General features: G+C 46.9%; 3 protein-coding genes across 3 annotated transcripts; 2 read left to right on the top strand and 1 right to left on the bottom strand.

The window, feature by feature from the left end:
* Nucleotides 1–22: 22 nt before the first annotated feature.
* Nucleotides 23–2,601, top strand: F5147DRAFT_842261 (uncharacterized protein; the record flags this gene model as incomplete). The annotated part of the gene is made up of 4 exons (XM_041444417.1): nucleotides 23–174; nucleotides 230–287; nucleotides 341–502; nucleotides 1,026–2,601. The coding sequence occupies 4 exons, from the start codon at nucleotides 23–25 to the stop codon at nucleotides 2,304–2,306; spliced, it is 1,653 nt and encodes a 550-aa protein (XP_041284289.1). The 3' UTR covers nucleotides 2,307–2,601.
* Nucleotides 2,602–12,605: 10,004 nt separating this feature from the next.
* F5147DRAFT_590402 (glutathione peroxidase-domain-containing protein) lies at nucleotides 12,606–12,956 on the top strand (the record flags this gene model as incomplete). Its single annotated transcript, XM_041432176.1, has 3 exons — nucleotides 12,606–12,727; nucleotides 12,782–12,804; nucleotides 12,859–12,956. 3 exons carry the CDS (start codon nucleotides 12,606–12,608, stop codon nucleotides 12,954–12,956), a joined length of 243 nt encoding a protein of 80 aa, XP_041284288.1.
* A 5,026-nt stretch (nucleotides 12,957–17,982) lies between these two features.
* F5147DRAFT_660502 (uncharacterized protein) lies at nucleotides 17,983–19,928 on the bottom strand (the record flags this gene model as incomplete). Its single annotated transcript, XM_041434676.1, has 9 exons — nucleotides 17,983–18,665; nucleotides 18,714–18,740; nucleotides 18,766–18,852; nucleotides 18,907–18,988; nucleotides 19,058–19,174; nucleotides 19,223–19,246; nucleotides 19,298–19,342; nucleotides 19,394–19,785; nucleotides 19,835–19,928. 9 exons carry the CDS (start codon nucleotides 19,926–19,928, stop codon nucleotides 17,983–17,985), a joined length of 1,551 nt encoding a protein of 516 aa, XP_041284287.1.
* Between the last annotated feature and the right edge of the window lie 3 nt (nucleotides 19,929–19,931).

The raw sequence follows: 19,931 nt of genomic DNA, 5'->3' as shown, positions 1-19,931 counted from the left end.
CGCTTCTGACTTCTATAATTGGATGCTCGCCACCATGTGGGAGGTCGTCGCACTATGTTTCGCAGTCTGGATCGCAGTACAACACTTCCGTGAACTGCGACAACATTCGGCAGGAGGGATTATAAGGGACTGTTTCACGGTGTTGATAACAAGTCACATGGTTCACTTTACGAGGTAAGCTCGTTGTGATTATGGTTCTGTTTTTCCACTGAAGGATCGGACGTGGTAGCTTTGTTGCTGTTTCTTGCTTGACACTTATTCTGAATTTTACTCCAATATCACCAACGGTATGTCAATTCCACTTGCCTATGCACGCTATCACAATTTATCGTTTCTATAGGCCAATTCCCTGAGCCCTCAGATTATTTTGGGAATTTTGGAGAACATGCAGATTGCTGTGCTGGGACCACGCCTGATCCTTAGCGTTCGAGAATACCACGCTAAGCTCGTTGCCGATGCCGACGCAGCGACTAATATGACCTCAATCACCTTCCAGGAGCGTGTGCATATATCGACTGGCAGTAGTGTGTGATCCTTGGTGAAGTCTAGAGATGACGGTCACCAGTTGCGAAGTGGATTTCAAGCATAACTCGTTCGAGAGCCTATAGTCGATAACGAGTTGATTGGGCACGAATAATGACAAGGCTAGTTACGCCTATATGAATTCGAACTCCGACGTTAGCTCCAGGAATCAGGATTGAACACTTCGTCTCATCAATATTTGTTTTATTCTGCCTACTAGGATGCAATAAGACGTTGTCATAATCATAGTGCACCTGTACAGCGACCAAACGGTCGCATGCATTCACGGGCCCGTTCCCACCCAGCTGGACTTCAATATTTAATGCCCTTCCGACAGTTCTCTATCGCCATTGCACACGCCCTGTTCCCTTGCGCCTCTGTTTCTATCAAATATGGAAAGAGCTCATTTATCTACAACCTCGCTGCAAGCCTGATATGTTACTAACTGCTCGTCAATATATCACAGGAACTTCGTCTCTCCGTGGTTCACGCGAATACATCAGTCTCGTCACCGGCCACTTGTCATTGGTCATGTCCTGAAGAGGCTTTTCGAGCAGTTCCCCCCTACCATACTCTTCCCGAACCTTTGCGAATTGCATTTAGAGGCCGTGTTCGGTCTTCTGGAGCGTAGTTCAAAATTCTGGCTACTTCGGCAGTTCATTTCGCCTGGATTGCAAGCGCTCCGGTTTGATGTAACTGGCATCCCGACACATGAGGTAGAGCAATTGTTTACTACTCTGCCCGCAGAAGCACATGGCCTGCGCCAATTATCAGTATCGGCGGGAAATGGTACCACGGCTTTGACAGTCCCCCCGAGTCTTGGAAAGCTGCCAAAGTTGATTAGACTGGCCATTTTCGGAATCGATGTATCTTTGACGAGGCAGACAATAGCCAATATCCAGCAAGCACGATGTCTTCAAAGCCTCAAGCTTAAATTGTGCGGAACCTCCTGCGATGCGGGCGGTATACCCCTTGAATTGCCTAGTCTCAAAACCCTCTATCTCTCCGATGGTTCCTTGCCACAGTGCACGCACTTCCTTCGTCAAGTCACCACCCGACAACTATCACACATCAATATCAGCTATCGCGGATCTGCCAGCCCGGCCGAAGTCACCGCGTTCGTGGAATCCTTGTCGACGTCATGCCAAACTTTTGAAGATTTGGAACGGATCTATGTGGTCGACAAATCAGAACATCCTGATTATCTGCTCGTCATCCCACTCCACTCCGAAAGCTTCCGGCCATTGTTCAAGTTCAAGAGGCTGTCGTCTGTTAAATTCATTGGCATTGGAAATTTCGAACTTGACGATAGGTTCCTCAATGATATCCCAGTTGCCTGGCCGAGTATTCAGGAATTGAAGTTCATCTCCTGGAAGAGACGTGCCTTTTATAGCGTCACCTTCACCACCATGATGTCACTGGCGTCAAGGTGCAGATCGCTGCGTACCTTACATCTGACGGTCGATGCTACGCAACCGACGACGATTCCTCGAGCACCGGATGGGACCGAGGAGCTTTGGCCTACGCAAACCACCCTACGCAACCTGCATCTTGGATACTCCCGGGTGTCGGAAGTTGCACGCGTACCATATTTCCTGGCCGAGGTATTTCCAACTCTATGGGATTTCAAATTCTACGAGCTTTACTTGAGGAATTGCGCTGCCGATATTGATTTGCGATTAGCACTGGAGGAAGCACATTCGCAACTCATGGCGCTTCGAAACTCCCCTTACGACAATTCGGATAAGCTATGGGAGAACAATTCAGACGACAGTGGGACGTGAGAAGTGTAGGAGTGGATATTTCATCGTAACGCAATCGAGGTTGTATTTAGACTAGAGTAGTATGGCTGTATACGTCTACTCTATCATGCTTGTATTCCTGGTGTTGGTATATGTCTGAAAGCAGCAACACTGACCTAGAAAGAAGTAACTCACGCGGTTTATTGCCACCGCACCGTTTCACCGGGCTTACGCTGAGAGCTACGGCTGCGATATACCCTGTAATCAAGATTTCGTTCATGCTAGACGCACGAGAAGTTCTGTCTAGGAAGGGTAGGAATGATGTTTTTAAGTTACTTATCGTTATCCATGATGTGTTGCTGCGCCCTCGGTTCTCTCTTACAGCGTGTTGCATATGAGATTGCAGTGTACGTGTTTTTCAAAAGTCCGAGTCGGCCGGAACCGGCACTAATGAGGTCAAGGGATGTGACATCTTGTATACTGTCCTCTCCGAGCATTGAGCAAGCTGAGATATTTCAAGACTGTCCTGTGCTGTTCAAACCACAAGAATACGATATTCTGGCGCATTTCCTGGCTGGTGAATGGCCCCATAATGAACTGACTGAGGTTTCGTTTCATCAAGCGGCAGGCCCTGGCTGGAGCGACATACTACATCCTTTGACCTAATTAGGTTGTTTCAAAGCTTCGCTGAGGTACGTCGTCTCATAGCTCGTAGCAACAACTCACACTAACTCGTACGTAGACTCTAAACTAGCGAACTTAATACAGCACATTTATAGCTACTACTATCCTACTAATGCAGTGCCCTCAACATGTACCCGCACAAAATCCGAACCAGCAGCCATTCCTGTGTCTGGATCACATGCAGCGGTCACGGCAGTCGCATTTTCACGATGCCCGAAATTTCTATATAAGGAATACAAAAACTCAAAACATTACCGGCCGTCGACCACATTGCAAGTTTCCACACACATTTACATAAAGCATCCTTATGGTACGACAGCTTTGAGTCATGATCATGCAACTGCCTCATCTACGTGAATTGCACAGATACCACCCCTTTATCTCATTTCGCACTGGATGGCGGTATACATATACAGTGCGAATATGATTGTCATACTCATCTACCAAGTTTGCTTCTTATCCACACCCAATTCTCTACCAATATGACTACAGTCCCAGATGATCCGGCTTTGTGGCTGACGATTAATGCAAATCGTATTTTTAGCTATTTTACAGGTTCGTAGAGAGCAGTCGGATCCAATATTTCAATCTAACCTCTACTGCTGCCTTGCAGTTGCAGCCTTCATTGTAGTGACATATGATTTGGGTAAGCATGATGATATCCAAGGACTGCTGATTTCACAAGTACTTTCAGCACTTACGTTTGGACAAGAGGTATGTCGATGCTATCACCGGAGCAGCCATCTCGCTGACAATGGTTTTATAGGTGGAACTGATCTGGGTGAGTACAGTCTGGTGTCAGAGGAACACACGAAAATACATTTGATTCCAGAGACAACGCTGGTCCCTAATGACAGTTCTGTATCTCAGTGCATGTACCTTATTTGTTATTGTTGCCATGTTGTGCTAACTTGAAAGTATTTTAGGCGCGCTACCTTGGAATCTTATCTGCTGCGTATGTTCGGAAGGCTACACAATCGGTGTTGTACTAACTGTCTATCTCTTATAATCAGCATGTACATGTTAGGTATGTCTCAGTGCATTCGTTGTATTTGCTTCTTCTGACCAATGGCATTCAGGGACTGTTCCGACCATCTTGCTGTCAGATACAGTGAGTCTTCTACGCATATAATTGCCATTCGCTTTAATTAACCGCAATGCCATGTAGGAGTGGGTGTGGTTCTTTACTAACTCATTGGTTCACTAATGACTGCCATGCTATCATCCGTCACAGATGTGAGTCTGTTTGGAGTGTGTGCTACCCGAGGCTGGTCACTTATTGGATTTGTCAGGCTTTAGGATGTCCATAGTATGGTATTGGACGGTTACTGTGATAGTTGCGATGCTGCAGGGTGAGCTTGGCACTTGCGAGACCTCGGCGATTTTGACTTGACTGAAACATGGCTGCAAGTCATCATCATCACTCGGTTGCATGCCATGTATCAACGATCCAGAAAGATCCTGATATTCCTCATTGTCATCTTCCTGGCTGTCAATATCTTCAACGGAGTAGTCACCGTACTGATGACGATTCATATTTCAGAGGGTACGCTTAATTGTGGATGAAAACAAACGTGCTTGAAGCTCATTGATGAATACTAGTGGAACCCATTCTCTCCAGCACTTATCAGTGCATGCTTGTCTCTGAGAGTGTGGTCCTGAATGATCTATCACTCCTGTATGCTATTTCTTTGACACTGTTGATCGTGTTGGAGGTCGTCGCGCTATGTCTCGCAGTCTGGATTGCGCTAAAACACTTCCGTGAACTTCGGCAATATTTGGCAGGAGGGATTATAGGGAGCTGTTTCACAGTGTTGATAAAAAGTCACGCGGTTCACTTTACGAGGTAAGCTCATATCGTGATTATGGTTCCTGTTTTTCCACTGAAGGATCGGATGTGGTAGCTTGGTTGTTATTTCTTGCATCATGTTCGCTACTTCCTTAGTAACGGTATGTCAATCTTTCACTTACCTATGCACGCTACTACAATTTATCGTTTCTATAGGATTCCCTGTACACTCAGATTATTCTTGGCTTTGTTCAGATTTTGCAGGCCATGCAGATTGTTGTGCTGGGACCGCGCCTGATCCTTGGCATTCGAGAATACCACGCTAAGCTCATTGCCCATGCCGACGCAGCGACTGTTATGACCTCGATCGCTCTTCAGGAACGTGTGCATATATTGACTGGCAGTGGCGTCTGATACTCGGTGAAGTTCACAGTCATCTAGTGCTCTGCAAGGAGTAGGATAATTTGTTTTTATTAATTCCCACTTTCTGGTATTATTTGGTATCCCAAAGTAGATTCCAAGGAGATTTTCGTCATATTATTTAATCAAGTGATTTACTATACGTGCTGACAATGTTTATATTTTAATCAATATCTTCAATATCTCTATATACTGGTACGAGCTGCCCACCCATACCTGCACCAACCACTCGTCCTTTTCTCTGTGTGATAACAATCATTCACATGATTGCTCGGGCAGCGCGTGAGAGTGACGGCGCACTGCTTCAGTTCCTCAGCAATTCATCCTCGATTCATTTTCTCGCCTCATTCAATGTCCCACCCTTGCTTTCTCACCTAACTCACACCAACTGGCTTACAGATGATGATCCATTCAAGGTGATTACAAGGTGCGCGAAGCACGTTCGTACATGTGTAATTTGATGACGTGAGGGATGAGTTTTGAGTTTTGAGGCTGAAGTTGGTTAATGCTTGTGGACGAGCTTGCCTTTCACTTTCGTTCGACGAGATGGAAATACGGATACGAATATAAATATAAATATGTTTAGGATCGTTGCTGAAGCACTACTGGGGGATTCACGTACCCTTTCAAGCATTTTGATATGAAAAACATGATTCTTTCACTGAGACACAGCGCCTCTGTGGAGTCAGGCGAGTGTGAAGCAATCCAGGGGGCTAACTTGAACGTCTGGAAATCGCACACCAAACATAAATAGACGACATGGTTCAAAATGGTGACAGCGACGCACCCAGGAACGAACATGCAGGCATCAGCACCAGCGATAGTGCAGGAGTCGAGCATCTGCTGCTTGATGCCAGGTTGCGGACGTGATGGCGAGTTTGAGACAGTGAGAGGTGAATCTCTCGATGTAGCTGCGGCATGACACCGGACCTGAGAAGTCAGCCGTCAAAAATAGGGAGATTCGCATGAAGAAGCAAATTCGCATTCTACTCTGGGTACCAATACCTCCCAGCGAGCATACGTCTCAATGTCTCATCTCACCCTTAGGTCATCTGTTGCTTCATGAGCACCCTCTCGCTCTCCACCTCGGAAATTGGGCTACCGTATCATCTGGATGCCAGAAATGGTGAGTGCGGAATATTTGATTTGTATCGTGGAGTTGGTGCGGTGGCAGGTTTCACCAGAGACGTGAGATTCTGTGATTGATATATGATGAATATACCATCAAACAACTCCAGCTGGATGAACCCAGACCGGGGCACATGATGATATCATCACCTACTTTCACTTTGAAAGAATACAGTTCTTTATCTTTATTGGATACACACCTCGTTGATTGTGGAAAACAGACGGTAGTAAGCCTGAGTCCTGAGGTGTGCCGCACATTGGGCAGCCCGAGTTGACCGTTACTTTTTCATCTCTGACTGCCAGCAGTTGATACTCAGCTGGCCAGCGCTCACGAGAATATCATCATCGTTGTTTCATTGCATGAGCCTTTTTTATTATTTGAAGGCTTCCTGCGGGTGTAAGGGCAACTCGGATGCCTGTGCGTTCTTTTCTGCCAGTGCGTTCTCATTGTTTGTAATATAGGTTCTAGAGATGACAGTCACCAGTTGCGAAGTGGATTTCAAGCATAGCTCGTTCGAGAGCCGTTAGTCGATAACGAGTCGATTGGGGCACTCCTAGTAGTGACAAGGCTACGCCTATCATATGTAAAGAGCTGAATTCGAACTCCGACGCGTTCCAGAACTGGACTCCTCCAGGATCGAACACTTCGTCTCACCAATATTTGTTTTTATTCTGCTTACTAGAATGCAATAAGACGTTGTCAGTTTCAATCATAGTGCACCTGTACATTGAAAAAACGGTCGCATGCATTCACGGGCCCGTTCCCACCCAGCTGTACTTCAATATTCGATGCCCTTCCGACAGTTCCTGATCGCCATTGCACATGCCCTGTTCCCTTGCGCCTCTGTTTCTATCAAAAAAATCAACTTAGAATTCATCTGCAACCTTATCGTAAGCCTGATATGTGACTAACTCCTCTTAAATATTTCACAGGAACTTCGTCTCTCCGTGGTTCACGCGAATACATCAGTCTTGTCACCGGCACACTCCTCGAGTCATGCACCCCATACCACTCATAGGAGATAAGCGCTTCGACCTTTATCTTACGGTTCATATTTGTATTACTTGGCAACAACCACCAGGTCCGTGGACGACAGTCAGAGCAGTCATCGGTTTGCTCAGCTCTTTGTAGTGAGTGCGTGCCTGAGTGAACGTGTCTATCAGTACATGGAATTTCTTCTCGGACTTCCATAAACCTCCTTGGCTGGCATTCCGAGGACGATTAGGAGGCGTCTGTGCTGAGAGAAAAAGTGCTCAATAGGCTGCGATATACCCTGTACTCAATATTTCGTTCATGCTAGACGCATGAGAAGTCCTGTCAGGCTGTCTTTAAATTCACCTCTTCACCGACCGCCAAGGCAACGCCATCATGGAGAGCCGGGTGATGAGCCTAGTGCACGACGCATTGCTTTCAAACAGGACAACAGGATCAAGCGGAAGCGCTCACCTGCCAAGGCTCGTCCGTTGTCTGGCCTGTTAGGCGGTGTGTCTGGCCGGGTCTAAGTCGAGCGGCTTCGAGTGATTCCCCGCCAGTACGAATAATTGTGAATATTTCAGGGCCTTTGCAATTTTACCTGACACTGATCCGGAACTCAGATAAGTTTTCAAGTTACCCTTCTACATGCTTATCGTTATCCATGCTGTGTTGCTGCGCCCTCACAGTTTTCTCTCTTATTAACGGTTCTTTCCTCACTGCTATGACAACCTATGCTTCATTTCACGTCTTCGCAAGAATTTTTGGTGCTATGACTGATTCATCGTACATCATGATAGCATCACCAGCGCTATGGTCATTATCTTGCACCTTTGATGCAATACGTTCCACTTACTTTGGGACTTCTCGCACACATGTGAGTCACTCTGGATCCGGTAATTAGCGCTTAGCTACTAAGCGATACCGTCGTGCCCCATGTCAACGCCTCAGTATTGTTTGCTAACAACTAGTACTGAGCTTTTTGCTAGTGTGCGTGTAAAAGGTGTGTAGCCCAAGCTTGCCTTTCTTCGAGTTGTCCTCATTTATTAACAAGTGGTCGTACCTCACAATCTCATACTCGTCTGCTTGCGAAGAGTTGGCACTCCGATAGGCATGGTCCCGAGCTGACTATATAAGGAATACAAAAATTCGGCATCAAATGGAGTGAACGTTACGACTTTCATATCCACAATGCAAATTGAAGATTTTGCATCTTATGGTACGACAGCCTGATGGCCATGCAACTGCCTCATCTACGTGGATTGCACAGATATCACCCCTTTATCTCATTTCGCACTATATAGTGCGAATGTTATTGTCATACTAATCTACCAAGTTCGCTTCTCATCCACACCTAATTCTCTACCAATATGACTATAGTCTATAATGATCCCGCTTGGTGGCCGATCATCAATGCACAACGTACTTTTAGCTATTTTACAGGTTCGTAAAGAGCAGTCGGATTTGATGCTGCCAATATTTCAATCTAACCTCTACTGCTGCCTTGCAGTTGCCGCCTTCGTCGGAATGACATATGATTGGGGTGAGCATGATGATATCCAAGGACTGCTGATTTCTTACAAGTACTTTCAGCACTCACATTTGGACAAGAGGTATGTCGATGCTACGACCGGAGCAGCCATCTCGCTGACAATGGTTTTATAGGTGGAACTGATCTGGGTGAGTAGAGTCTGGTGTCAGAGGAACACACGAAAATACATTTGATTCCAGAGACAACGTTGGTCCCTAATGACAGTTCTGTATCTCGGTGTATGTACCTTATTTGTCACGGTTGCCATGTTGTGCTGACTTGAAAGTATTTTAGGCGCGCTACCTTGGAATCTTATCTGCCGCGTATGTTCGGAAGGCTACACAATCGGTGTTGTGCTAATTGTATATCTCTCATAATCAGCATGTGCATGTTGGGTATGTCTCAGTACATTCGTCTTTGCTTCTTCTGACCAATGGCATTCAGAGAGTGTTCCGACCATCTTGCTGTCAGATACAGTGAGTCTTCTGCACATATAACTGCCATTACTTCCAATTAACCGTAGTGCCCTGTAGGAGTGGGTGTGGCTCTTTACCAACTTATTGGTTCACTAATGACTGCCGTGCTATACTGCCACAGATGTGAGTTTGTTTGGAGTGTGCGCTACCCGAGGCTGGTCACTCACCGGATTCGTCAGGCTTAATTTCGTACATGGTATCGGATTGGACAGTTAATGTGGCATATGCAATGCTGTGGGGTAAGCTTGGCACTTGCGAGACCTCAGCGGTTTTGACTTAACTGAAACATGCTGCAAGTCATCATAATCACTCGGTTGTATGCCATGTATCAGCGATCCAGAAAAATCCTGATAGTTCTCATCGTCACCTTCTTGGCTGTCAGCATTCTTGACGGAGTGACCATCATAATGACAACGATGCAGTTTTCAGGGGGTGAGCTCAATTGTGAATGAAAATCAATGTGCATGGGGCTCATTGATGAATACCAGAGGAATTCATTCTCTCCGGCACTTATCTGTGCCAGATTGACTATCCGGAAGATACTAGTATCCTACTTCTCGTCTCTGCTACTTGGATACTCAGCACCGCGTGGGAGGTCTTCGCGCTATGTCTCGCAGTCTGGATTGCAGTACAACACTTCCGTGAATTGCGACAAAATTCGGCAGGAGGGATTGTAAGGGACTGTTTCACGGTGTTAATAAAAACTCACGTGGTTCACTTTGCGAGGTAAGCTCATTGTGATTATGGTTCCTGTTTTTCCACTGAAGGATCGGACGTGGTAGCTTTGTTGCTGTTTCTTGCTTCACGCTCGTCCTTGATTTTACTCCAATATCCTCAACGGTATGTCAATCTTCCACTTGCCTATGCACGCTACCATAATTTATCGTTTCTATAGGACAATTCCCTGGACGCTTACTATATTATTTATGGGGTTCTTCATATTCTCGAGGTCGTGCAGATATGTGTGCTAGGACCGCGCCTGATCCTTGGTGTTCGAGAATACCACGCTAAGCTCGTTGCCGATGCCGACGCAGCGACTGTTATGACCTCAATCGCTTTCCAGGAGCGTGTGCATATATCGACTGGCAGTGGTGTGTGATACTTGGTGGAGTTAACAGTCGTCTAGTGCTGCAAGGAGCAGGATATTTATTCCCACTTTCATGAAGGTATCAATCGAAGTTATTCGGTCGCCCGATTTCAAAGATACATACAAAGTTTTCGTTGTATTATTTAATCAAGTGATTTGCTATACGTGCTGACGACGTTTGAATCAATATCTTCAATATACTGGTACTAGCTACCCACCCACACTTGCACCAACCATTCGTCCTTTTCTCTGTGCGATGACAATCATTTTTATGATTGCTTAGGGAGCGCGCGCGAGAGTAAAGTCGACTGACAGCGCACTGCCTCAGTTCCTCAGCAATCTATCCTCGATCCGTTTGCTCGCCTCATTCAATGTCCCACTCTCACCTGAATCACACCGGCTGGCTTACAGATGATGATCCATTCAAGGTGATTACAAGGTGCGCGAAGCACGTTCGTGCATGTGTAGCTTGATGATGTGAGGGATGAGTCTTGAAGCTGAAGTTGGTTAATGCTTGTGGACGAACTTGCCTTTCACTTTCGTTCGACGAGGTGGAAATACGGATACAAATGTAAATATATGTAGGATTGTTGCTGAAGCACTACCGGGAGATTCAAAGCATTGTGATATGAAGGCCATGATTCTTTCACTGAGACGCAGCGCCTCCGTGGAGTCAGGGGAGTTTGAATCAATCCAGGGGGGCTAACTTGAACGTCTGGAAACCGCACACCAAATATAAAATAGCTGACGTGGTTCAAAATGGTGACAGCGACGCACCCGGGAACGGACATGCAGGAATCAGCACCAGCGATAGTGCAGGAGTCGAGCATCTGCTGCTTGATGTCGGGTTGCGGACGTGATGGCGAGTTCGAGACAGTGAGAGGCGAATCTCTCGATGTAGCTGCGGCATGACACCGAACCAGAAAAGTCAGAAGTCAGCCGTCAAAGATAGGGAGATGAGGCAAATTCGCATCCTACTCTGGTTACCAATACCTCCCAGCGAGCATACGTCTCAATGTCTCATCTCACCCTTAGGTCATCTGTTGCTTCATGCGCACCCTCTCGCTCTCCACCTCGGAAATTAGGCTACCGTATCATCTGGATGCCAGAAATGGTGAGCGCGGAATACTCGATTTGTATCGTGGAGTTGGTGCGGTGGTGAGGGACATCAGGTTTGACCAGAGACGTGATATTCAGCGATTGATGGATGATCAAGATACAACATCACACCTATATCAAGAGAGCGTCGGGAGAGCAGATGAGAGAAAATGACGCTCAGATGCACAATGGCTGAAGGCGATGACATTCTGTTGGCACCCCATCAGAAAGTTGGTGATTTGAAGAAGTTAAGGGAATAACTCACCAGGTCACCGATCCAAAACGTGCCACACTGAATCCATCATGCAGTTGATGCCCTTCTGTTGACTTACATTCATAGGGTAGCCTGAGTGGGAATGTAGATTGAAACGTCCTCTGTATTTCGCATGAACAAGCTACTATAACGACGCCGGAAACTACACCGACATCTCAGAACTCCGATTGACGATCAAGAGTCGAGACTTGAAAATTCTTGTGGCATTAGGGTCCTTGCATGCTAACAGATTATACAAAGCCGGTTCTGTATTGGTTTGCTTAGCGAAAAACAATCGAAAAAGGACGGGACACTCACCGTGAATGTAGATGTGAACAAAGGTAGATCAGCTGTACGATTTCATCAGGTGGCCTTGGTTAGGCTTTGAAAGAGTGGGATGCCATGGTTAAGGACTAAGTACTTACTTAATGTTAGCGTACCCGGTTGTGGACCGTGTGAATAACATACCATTGATGCTGGTTTATCATGATAAAGCGGGCATAGGCATTTGGGAACAAGAATACTTATATCAGACGAGCAGCCTCAGCGCGAACTTAGACTCCAGTCTGATCGATCGAAGCACGAAGTTTGAAATTTATGACAATTCGCAAGACAGCATAGGCTCGGGAAGAATCGAGTGGCGTAGCCATCTCGGCAGGCGAAGCACGGAGTTTTAATTTTAGCAGTTGTGATGCATCGATGTCGACGAAAGCTGCAATACCATTCACAAGTCTCACTAGTACTCCTTCGTTGACCAAATCACGCTTTATTCCAACATCAGATATCTAGGATATTATTACCATATCACACTCAATGGAACTTGCCAGTCGTTTCAGCCATTCCGACGGTGCGTCACTGCGCCCTCACGTCTCCAACTACTACCTTCACTTTCACGACGAACGATGTCTTCTTCCTCTGGAAACACTTTTTATGATCTGGAGGCAGAGCTGCCTAACGGGCAAGCGTACGACTTTGAACAGCTCAAAGGGAAGGCTGTCTTGACTATCAATGTTGCATCGAAGTGGTGAGTCGGTAACTATGGTAGACCTACGAGGGACTCACTCTTCGGAATCTTCAGTGGTTTCACTCCCCAATACAAAGGTGCAGTCTATGATAGTTCTCGAAGTTGATACGCAACTGACAAAGGACGCTCAGGCCTTCAGGCTTTGTACGACAAGTACAAGGAACGCGACTTTGTCATTCTTGCCTGCGCCAATTGTCAGTATCGGCGGGCAATGGTGCCACTGCTTTGACAGTCCCCCCAAGTCTTGGAAAGCTGCCAAAGTTAATTGGACTGGCCATTTTCGGAATCGATGTGTCCTTGACGAGGCAGACGATCGCCAATATCCAGCAAGCACGATGTCTTCAGACCCTCAAGCTCAATTTGTGCGGAACCTCCTGCGATGCGAGTGGTATACCCCTTGAATTGCCCAGTCTCAAAACCCTCTATCTCTCTGAGGGTTCCTTGTCAGTGCACGCACTTCCTTCGTCAAGTCACCACCCGACAACTATCACGGATCTTCTAGCCTGGCCGAAGTTACCGCGTTCGTGGGATCCTGGTCGACGTCGTGCCAAACTTTTGAACATTTGGAACGGATCTGTGTGATCGACAAATCAGAACATCTTGATTATCTATTCGTCATCCCACTCCACTCCGAAAGCTTCCGGCCATTTTTTAAGTTCAAGAGGCTGGAGTCTGTTAAATTCGTTGGCATTGGAAATTTCGAACTTGACGATAGGTTCCTCAATGATGTCCCAATTGCCTGGCCGAGTATTCAGGAATTGAAGTTCATCTCCTGGAAGAGACGTGCCTTTTATAGCGCCACCTTCACCGCTATGATGTCACTGGCGTCAAGGTGCAGATCGCTGCAGACCCTGCATCTGACGGTCGATGCTACGCAATCGATGACAATTCCTCAAGCACCGGACGGGACCGAGGAGCTTTGGCCTACGCAGACCACCCTTCGCAACTTGCATCTTGGGTACTCCCGGGTGTCGGCAGTTGCACACGTACCATATTTCCTGGCCGAGGCATTTCCAACTCTATGGGATTTCAAATTTTACGAACGTTGCTTGAGGAATTGCGCTACCGATATTGATTTGCAACTAGCACTGGAGGAAGCACATTCACAACTAAGGGCGCTTCGGAACTCCCCTTACGAAAATTCGGATAAGCTATGGGACACTGATTCAGGCGACAGTGGGACGTGAGGAGCGTAGGAGTGGATGTTCCATCGTAACGCAATCAAGGTTGTATTTAGACTAGAGTGATATAGCTGCTGTGTACGTCTACTCTATCATGCTTGTATTCCTGGTGTTGGTATATGTCTGAAAGCAGCAAGACTGACCTTGAAAGAAGTAACTCACGCTGTGGTTCATTGTTTATTGCCACCGTACCGTTTCACTGGGCTTACGCTGAGTTACGGCTGCGATATACCCTGTACTCAAGATTTCGTTCATGCTAGACGCATGAGAAGTCCTGTCTTTAAATTCACCTCTTCACCGTCCACCAAGGCAACACCATCATGGAGAGCCGGGTAATGCGAACCTAGTGCACGATGCATCATGATTGCGCACACAATTTGCAATAGAGATGCATTCAAACAAGACAACAGGATCAAGCGGAAGCGCTCACCTGCCAAAGCTCGTACGTTGTCAGGCTTGTTAGACGGTGTGTCCAGCCGGGTCTAACTCGAGGGACTTAGGGTGATTCCCCTGCCAGTACAAATAATTATGAATATTTCATGGTGCAGTGCAAGCTTACCTGACATATCCGGAATCCGGATAAGTAAGGAAGGGTAGGAATAAAGTTTTTACATAAGTTATGCTCTTATTAACAGTTCTTGTTCTTTCCTCACTGCTATGATAACCTGTGCTTCATTTCACGACGATGTTGTTCTTCGTAAGAAAAACTTTTAGTGATATGACTGATTCATGGCATATAGCATCACGATTCACCAGGGCTATGGTCATTATCTTGCACCTTTGATGCAATATGTTCCACTCACTTCCATACTTCTCACACCATATGACACATGCGAGTCCCTCTGGATCCGGTAAATAGCTACTAAGCGAAACCGTCGTGCCCCATGATGTTAACGCCTCAGTATTGTTTGCTAGCAACTAGTACTGAGCTTTTCGCTAGTGCACGTGTAAAATGTGTGTAGCTCAAGCTTGCCTTTCTTCTGGTTGTCCCCATGCATTAACAAGTTGTCGTACCTCCCAATCAATCTCATACTCGTCTTGCGAAGAGTTGGCACTCCGATAGGCATACTAGTTGCTCAAGGTCCCAAGCTGAAATGAAATTTCTATATAAGGAATACAAAAACTCGGCCCATCTGGAGTGAACGTTACCGGCCATCGAAGTTTTCTGCACTAGTACCATTTTAATCCTTATGGCACGACAGCCCGATGATCATGCAACTGCCTCATCTACGTGGATTGCACAGATATAACCCCTTTATCTCATTTCGCACTGGATGGCGGTATACATATAGTGCGAATGTTATTGTCATACTCATCTACCAAGTTTGCTTCTCATCCACACCCAATTCTCTACCAATATGACTATAGTCTCAGATGATCCCACTTGGTGGCCGCTCATCAGTGAAAGTCGATTTTTTAGCTATTTTATAGGTTCGTAGAGAGCAGTCGATTTGATGCTACCAATGTCTGAACGGTTTCCCAGTTGCCGCCTTCATTGGACTGATATATGATTGGGGTGAGCATGATGATATCTAAGGACCACTGATTTCTCACAAGTACTCTCAGCACTTACATTTGGAGAAGAGGTATGTCGATGCTGTGACCGGAGCAGCCATCTCGCTGAGAATGGTTTTATAGGTGGAACTGATCTGGGTGAGTAGCGTCTGGTGTCAGATGAACACACACGAAAATACATTTGATTCCAGAGACAACGTTGGTCCCTAATGACAGTTCTGTATCTCAGTGCATGTACCTTACTTGTCACTGTTGCCATGTCGTGCTGACTTAAAAGTATTTTAGGCGCGCTACCTTGGAATCTTATCTACTGCGTATGTTCGGAAGGCTACACAATCGGTGTCGTGCTAATTGTCTACTATCTCTCATAATCAGCGTGTACATGTTGTGTATGTCTCAGTACATCCGTTGTCTTTGCTTCTTCTGACTAATGGCATTCAGCGAATGTTCCAACCATCTTGCTGTCAGATACAGTGAGTCTTCTGCACATATAACTGCCATTCCCTCCAATTAACCGTAGTGCCCTGCAGGAGTGGGTGTGGTTCTCTGCTAATTTATTGGTTCACTAATGACTGTCGTGCTATACTGCCACAGATGTGAGTCTGTTTGGAGCGTGTGCTACCCGAGGCTGGTCACTCACTGGATTCGTCAGGTTTAATTTCGTACATGGTATGGAATTGGGCAGTTCTTGTGGTGTTTGCGATGCTGCGGGGTGAGCTTGGCACTTGCGAGACCTCAGCGATTTTGACTTGACTGAAACATGCTGCAAGTCATCATAATCGCTCGCTTGTATGCCATGTATCAACGATCCAGAAAGATCCTGATATTCCTCATTGTCACCTTCCTGGCTGTCAGCATTTTTGACGGAATGACCACCATAATGACGACGATGGGGGTTTCAGGGGGTGAGTTCAATTGTGGATGAAAATAAATGTGCATGAGGCTCATTGATGAATACCAGAGGAATTAATTCTCTCCGGCACTTATCAGTGCGAGATTAACTATCCGGAATCGGATATCATACTTATTCCTGCTACTTGGATACTCAGCATCATGTGGGAGGTCGTCGCACTATGTCTCGCAGTCTGGATCTCAGTACAACACTTCCGTGAACTGCGACAATATTCGGCAGGAGGGATTAGAAGGGACGACTGTTTCATGGTGTTGATAAAAAGTCACATAGTTCACTTTGCGAGGTAAGCTCATTGTGATCATGGTTCCTGTTTCTCTACTGAAGGATCGAATGTGGTAGCTTTGTTGCTTTTTCTTGTTTCATGCTCATTGTTGATTTTACTCCAACATTCTCAATGGTATGTCAATCTTCCACTTGCCTATGCACGCTACCATAATTTATCGTTTCTATAGGAGAATTACCTGGACGCTTACTATATTATTTCTGGGTTTCTTCAGATTTTGCAGGTCGTACAGATTTCTGTGCTGGGACCGTGGTTGATCCTTGGCGTTAGAGAATACTACGCTAAGCTCGTTGCCGATGCCGACGCAGCGACTGGTATGAACTCAATCGCCTTCCAGGAGCGTGTGCATATATCCACTGGCAGTGGTGTGTGATCCTTGGTGAAGTTAACGGTCGTTTAGTGCTCTGCAAGGAGCTGGATAATTTATTCCCACTGTCATGAAGGTACGAACTTATTCGGTGTCCCGAAGTAGATTTCAAGGATACATACAAAGTTTTCATTGTATTACTATTTAATCTAGTGATTTGCTATACGTGCTGACTATGTTTAAATCAATATTCTCGATATCTCTATGTACTGGTACTAGCTGCCCACATACTGCAGTCACTTTACCCTTGTATAATACATACAGCCAAGGTTGAAATATCCCTGTTCTACACAGGCCATCCCATGTGGGCCCATCAATGTATTGCTGTGTTAAACACAGGCGGGCCAATGTCAAGTATGTATCTAATATAAACAGTGGGCCCATGGTATTAGTGTAGTAGATAAGTGTAGACATTCCTATTGACTTTGGTAGGTAGTGTATGAAGTATGTACCTGATGCTAACAAGCGGGCCGAGTTGGCGGTGGTACTGATATATACAGATGGGCCGAGATCTAATACAAACAGTGGGCTCATGGTACGTAGTGTAGTAGATAAGTGTAGACATTCCTATTGACTTTGGTAGGTAGTGTATGAAGTATGTACCCGATGCGAACAAGCGGGCCGAGTTGGTGGTGGTACTGATAAATACAAATGAGCCGAGATCCTAAGTATGGAGAATGATCACAGACACAGGTCGGTCAATTGGTCGGTGATTCCAGACCAGCTTCCAGAATGGACCTGCCAGGACCACCTCGGTCAAATATGACAAATATCCTACGCCGCATGAACTGAAAACCCGATAAAGATCAAGCCGACGTATGAATCACACATGACTCAATGTACATTCAAATCCATACCAAAATAATTAAATTCAAAACCAAGTTGTATACAAGTAAATTTCGCCGACCGACACATCATATACAGTACAACTATGTAATCCACTTAATGATTGGGGAGGGAGTGCACGGGACCGGCGTGTGCTGATGCCGAGCATAATTATTCATATGTTGAAGTCCCACCCTGCGCTTCAGGACGACCGGAAGGGCGCGAGGCCGAGGCCGAGGATTGACCGACTCCAACAGACAGAGGCATGGGAGCAACCGAAGGGCCGAACACACCGTTCAAGTACCTCATGCCGAATGCAGTGGCCGATGATTCATTGGCATGGCTGAGCGCTGGTGGTGGAAATGATGGATTGGCGACGACTTGTTCCTGCCGAAGCTTCTTGACCAGGCCGACAAGTCCGTTCACCAATGTGACGGTGGCACCGACATCAAGCTGCATCGAGGAAAGTTCGGCACGCATCGAGGAGATGCGGGCATCAAACTCCTGTTCCATGGCATTCACCCTGGCAAGGGCATGCTCATCGGCCAATTGCATGGCATTCACCTGAGTAGTCAGGGCAAGCAGGTGTTCGAGGATGGTAGGTGACGAAGGTGATGAAGAAAGGGAAAGGGGGTCGGCCGCAGGAGTTGGTGGGGGAATGGTAACGGGCGCTTCCTCAGTGGGCTCCAGCCAATGTTCGGCGGGGAAGTCGGCCGCAGAAGCCATGTCCGCAGGTCGGTCAGCCATGATTTCATCTTCAGGATCAACCGACATCTCGGTGGCAATGTCGATCTGCCATTCAGCGTCGGTGTCAGGTTCCATATCGGCATCATCGGAACCGGTAGCAGACTCATCTACACCCAAGGGTAAAAAGACGTTATTGCGAAGAAAAAATTACTTACCCGTATCCTCAACAGCATCCTCGGCTTCTATGATAGGTGTGGGTGGACGTACCCGCGAGGTTGCTCTGGTTGTCCGGGATTGAGCCTTGGATTTGGATGCGGGTGCGGCCTTTGACCAAGGATGGTGTGACTTTGTCGCCTGTGTTGTTGATGGGCCCCGAGAATCGACTGACACTGGTCGGTCACATCGCACCTTCTGGAAGTGGCACTTGGCACAGGACTTCATCGCCTGCCCCCCCCTGCCGACCACCACAAGACAAGGCTCGCCAGTGCATCTTGTGCATGGTGGAGTGTACTATGAAACAGTGAGCACCCTGTCACTGAAATGATTTGGGGGAACTCACCTCGTCAGTATTGGCCTTCAGTGGCCCACGCCCTCTCGTAGGTTCGGCGATGTCCACAACCTTCTCGTTTCCTTTGCCATGTGGCTGGGCTCGGCCAATCTTAGGATCGGCTTGCGGCTGAAGATGGTTGAGGTGAGAGGACTGGCAGGAAGAGGTGAATCTCACCTGCTTGACCGACTTTGTATTACCCTGAAAAGAAGTCAGCCATGAAATAAGCACCGACAATACCACCGTGCTCACCTTTGCTTTTGGCAGCGCTGCCGGTGATGGTTCAATGATCTTGGGCTGCTAAGTTGGTGTAAGCAGTTAGTTGGAAGTGATGAACGGACGACGTACCTTCACTATGATTGTCCCGGTCGGCCGCCTGTCCTCGTCCTCGGTATCGGAGATAACAGCCTTGGACAAACACTTCGAGACCTTGAGTTTTTTCCACCCTGACTCGACATCTGTGCTGTCCTCACGGGATCTCCGAGTCCCTCGGTCGGTCCGTTTGCCCTTGTCGGGCATGGTGCCAGGAACAACGAGATTGTGAGTACCATCCGGACGAGGAAGTGAGTCAATCGGTGGAACCGACATTCGTGTGGGAGCTGGGGATGCCACTGGGGAGCGTGCTTGTAATTCTGCCGGTGCCGGTGCCAACACTGGTGCTGATGCTGGTGTTGGTGCCGGTGCCAACACTGGTGCTGGTGCTGGTGCTGGGGCTGGGGCTGGGGCTGGTACCGGTTGTTCTGCAAACATATTAAGTTGCAACTGTGAATACAAAGAGTGCCGACTCACTATATCCAACGGTCTTTGGAAAAAAAGGATGTGACTCCATACGTGGGTCATCAGCCCGCACACGGTGCCATTGAGGGACAAGACCTTGATTCATTGT

Source organism: Suillus discolor (assembly GCF_016758755.1).
Source record: "Suillus discolor strain FC423 chromosome Unknown F5147scaffold_338, whole genome shotgun sequence".
NCBI lineage: Eukaryota > Fungi > Basidiomycota > Agaricomycetes > Boletales > Suillaceae > Suillus > Suillus discolor.
Note: the sequence above shows the minus strand (reverse complement) of the source record. Positions and strands in the feature narration are given on the sequence as shown.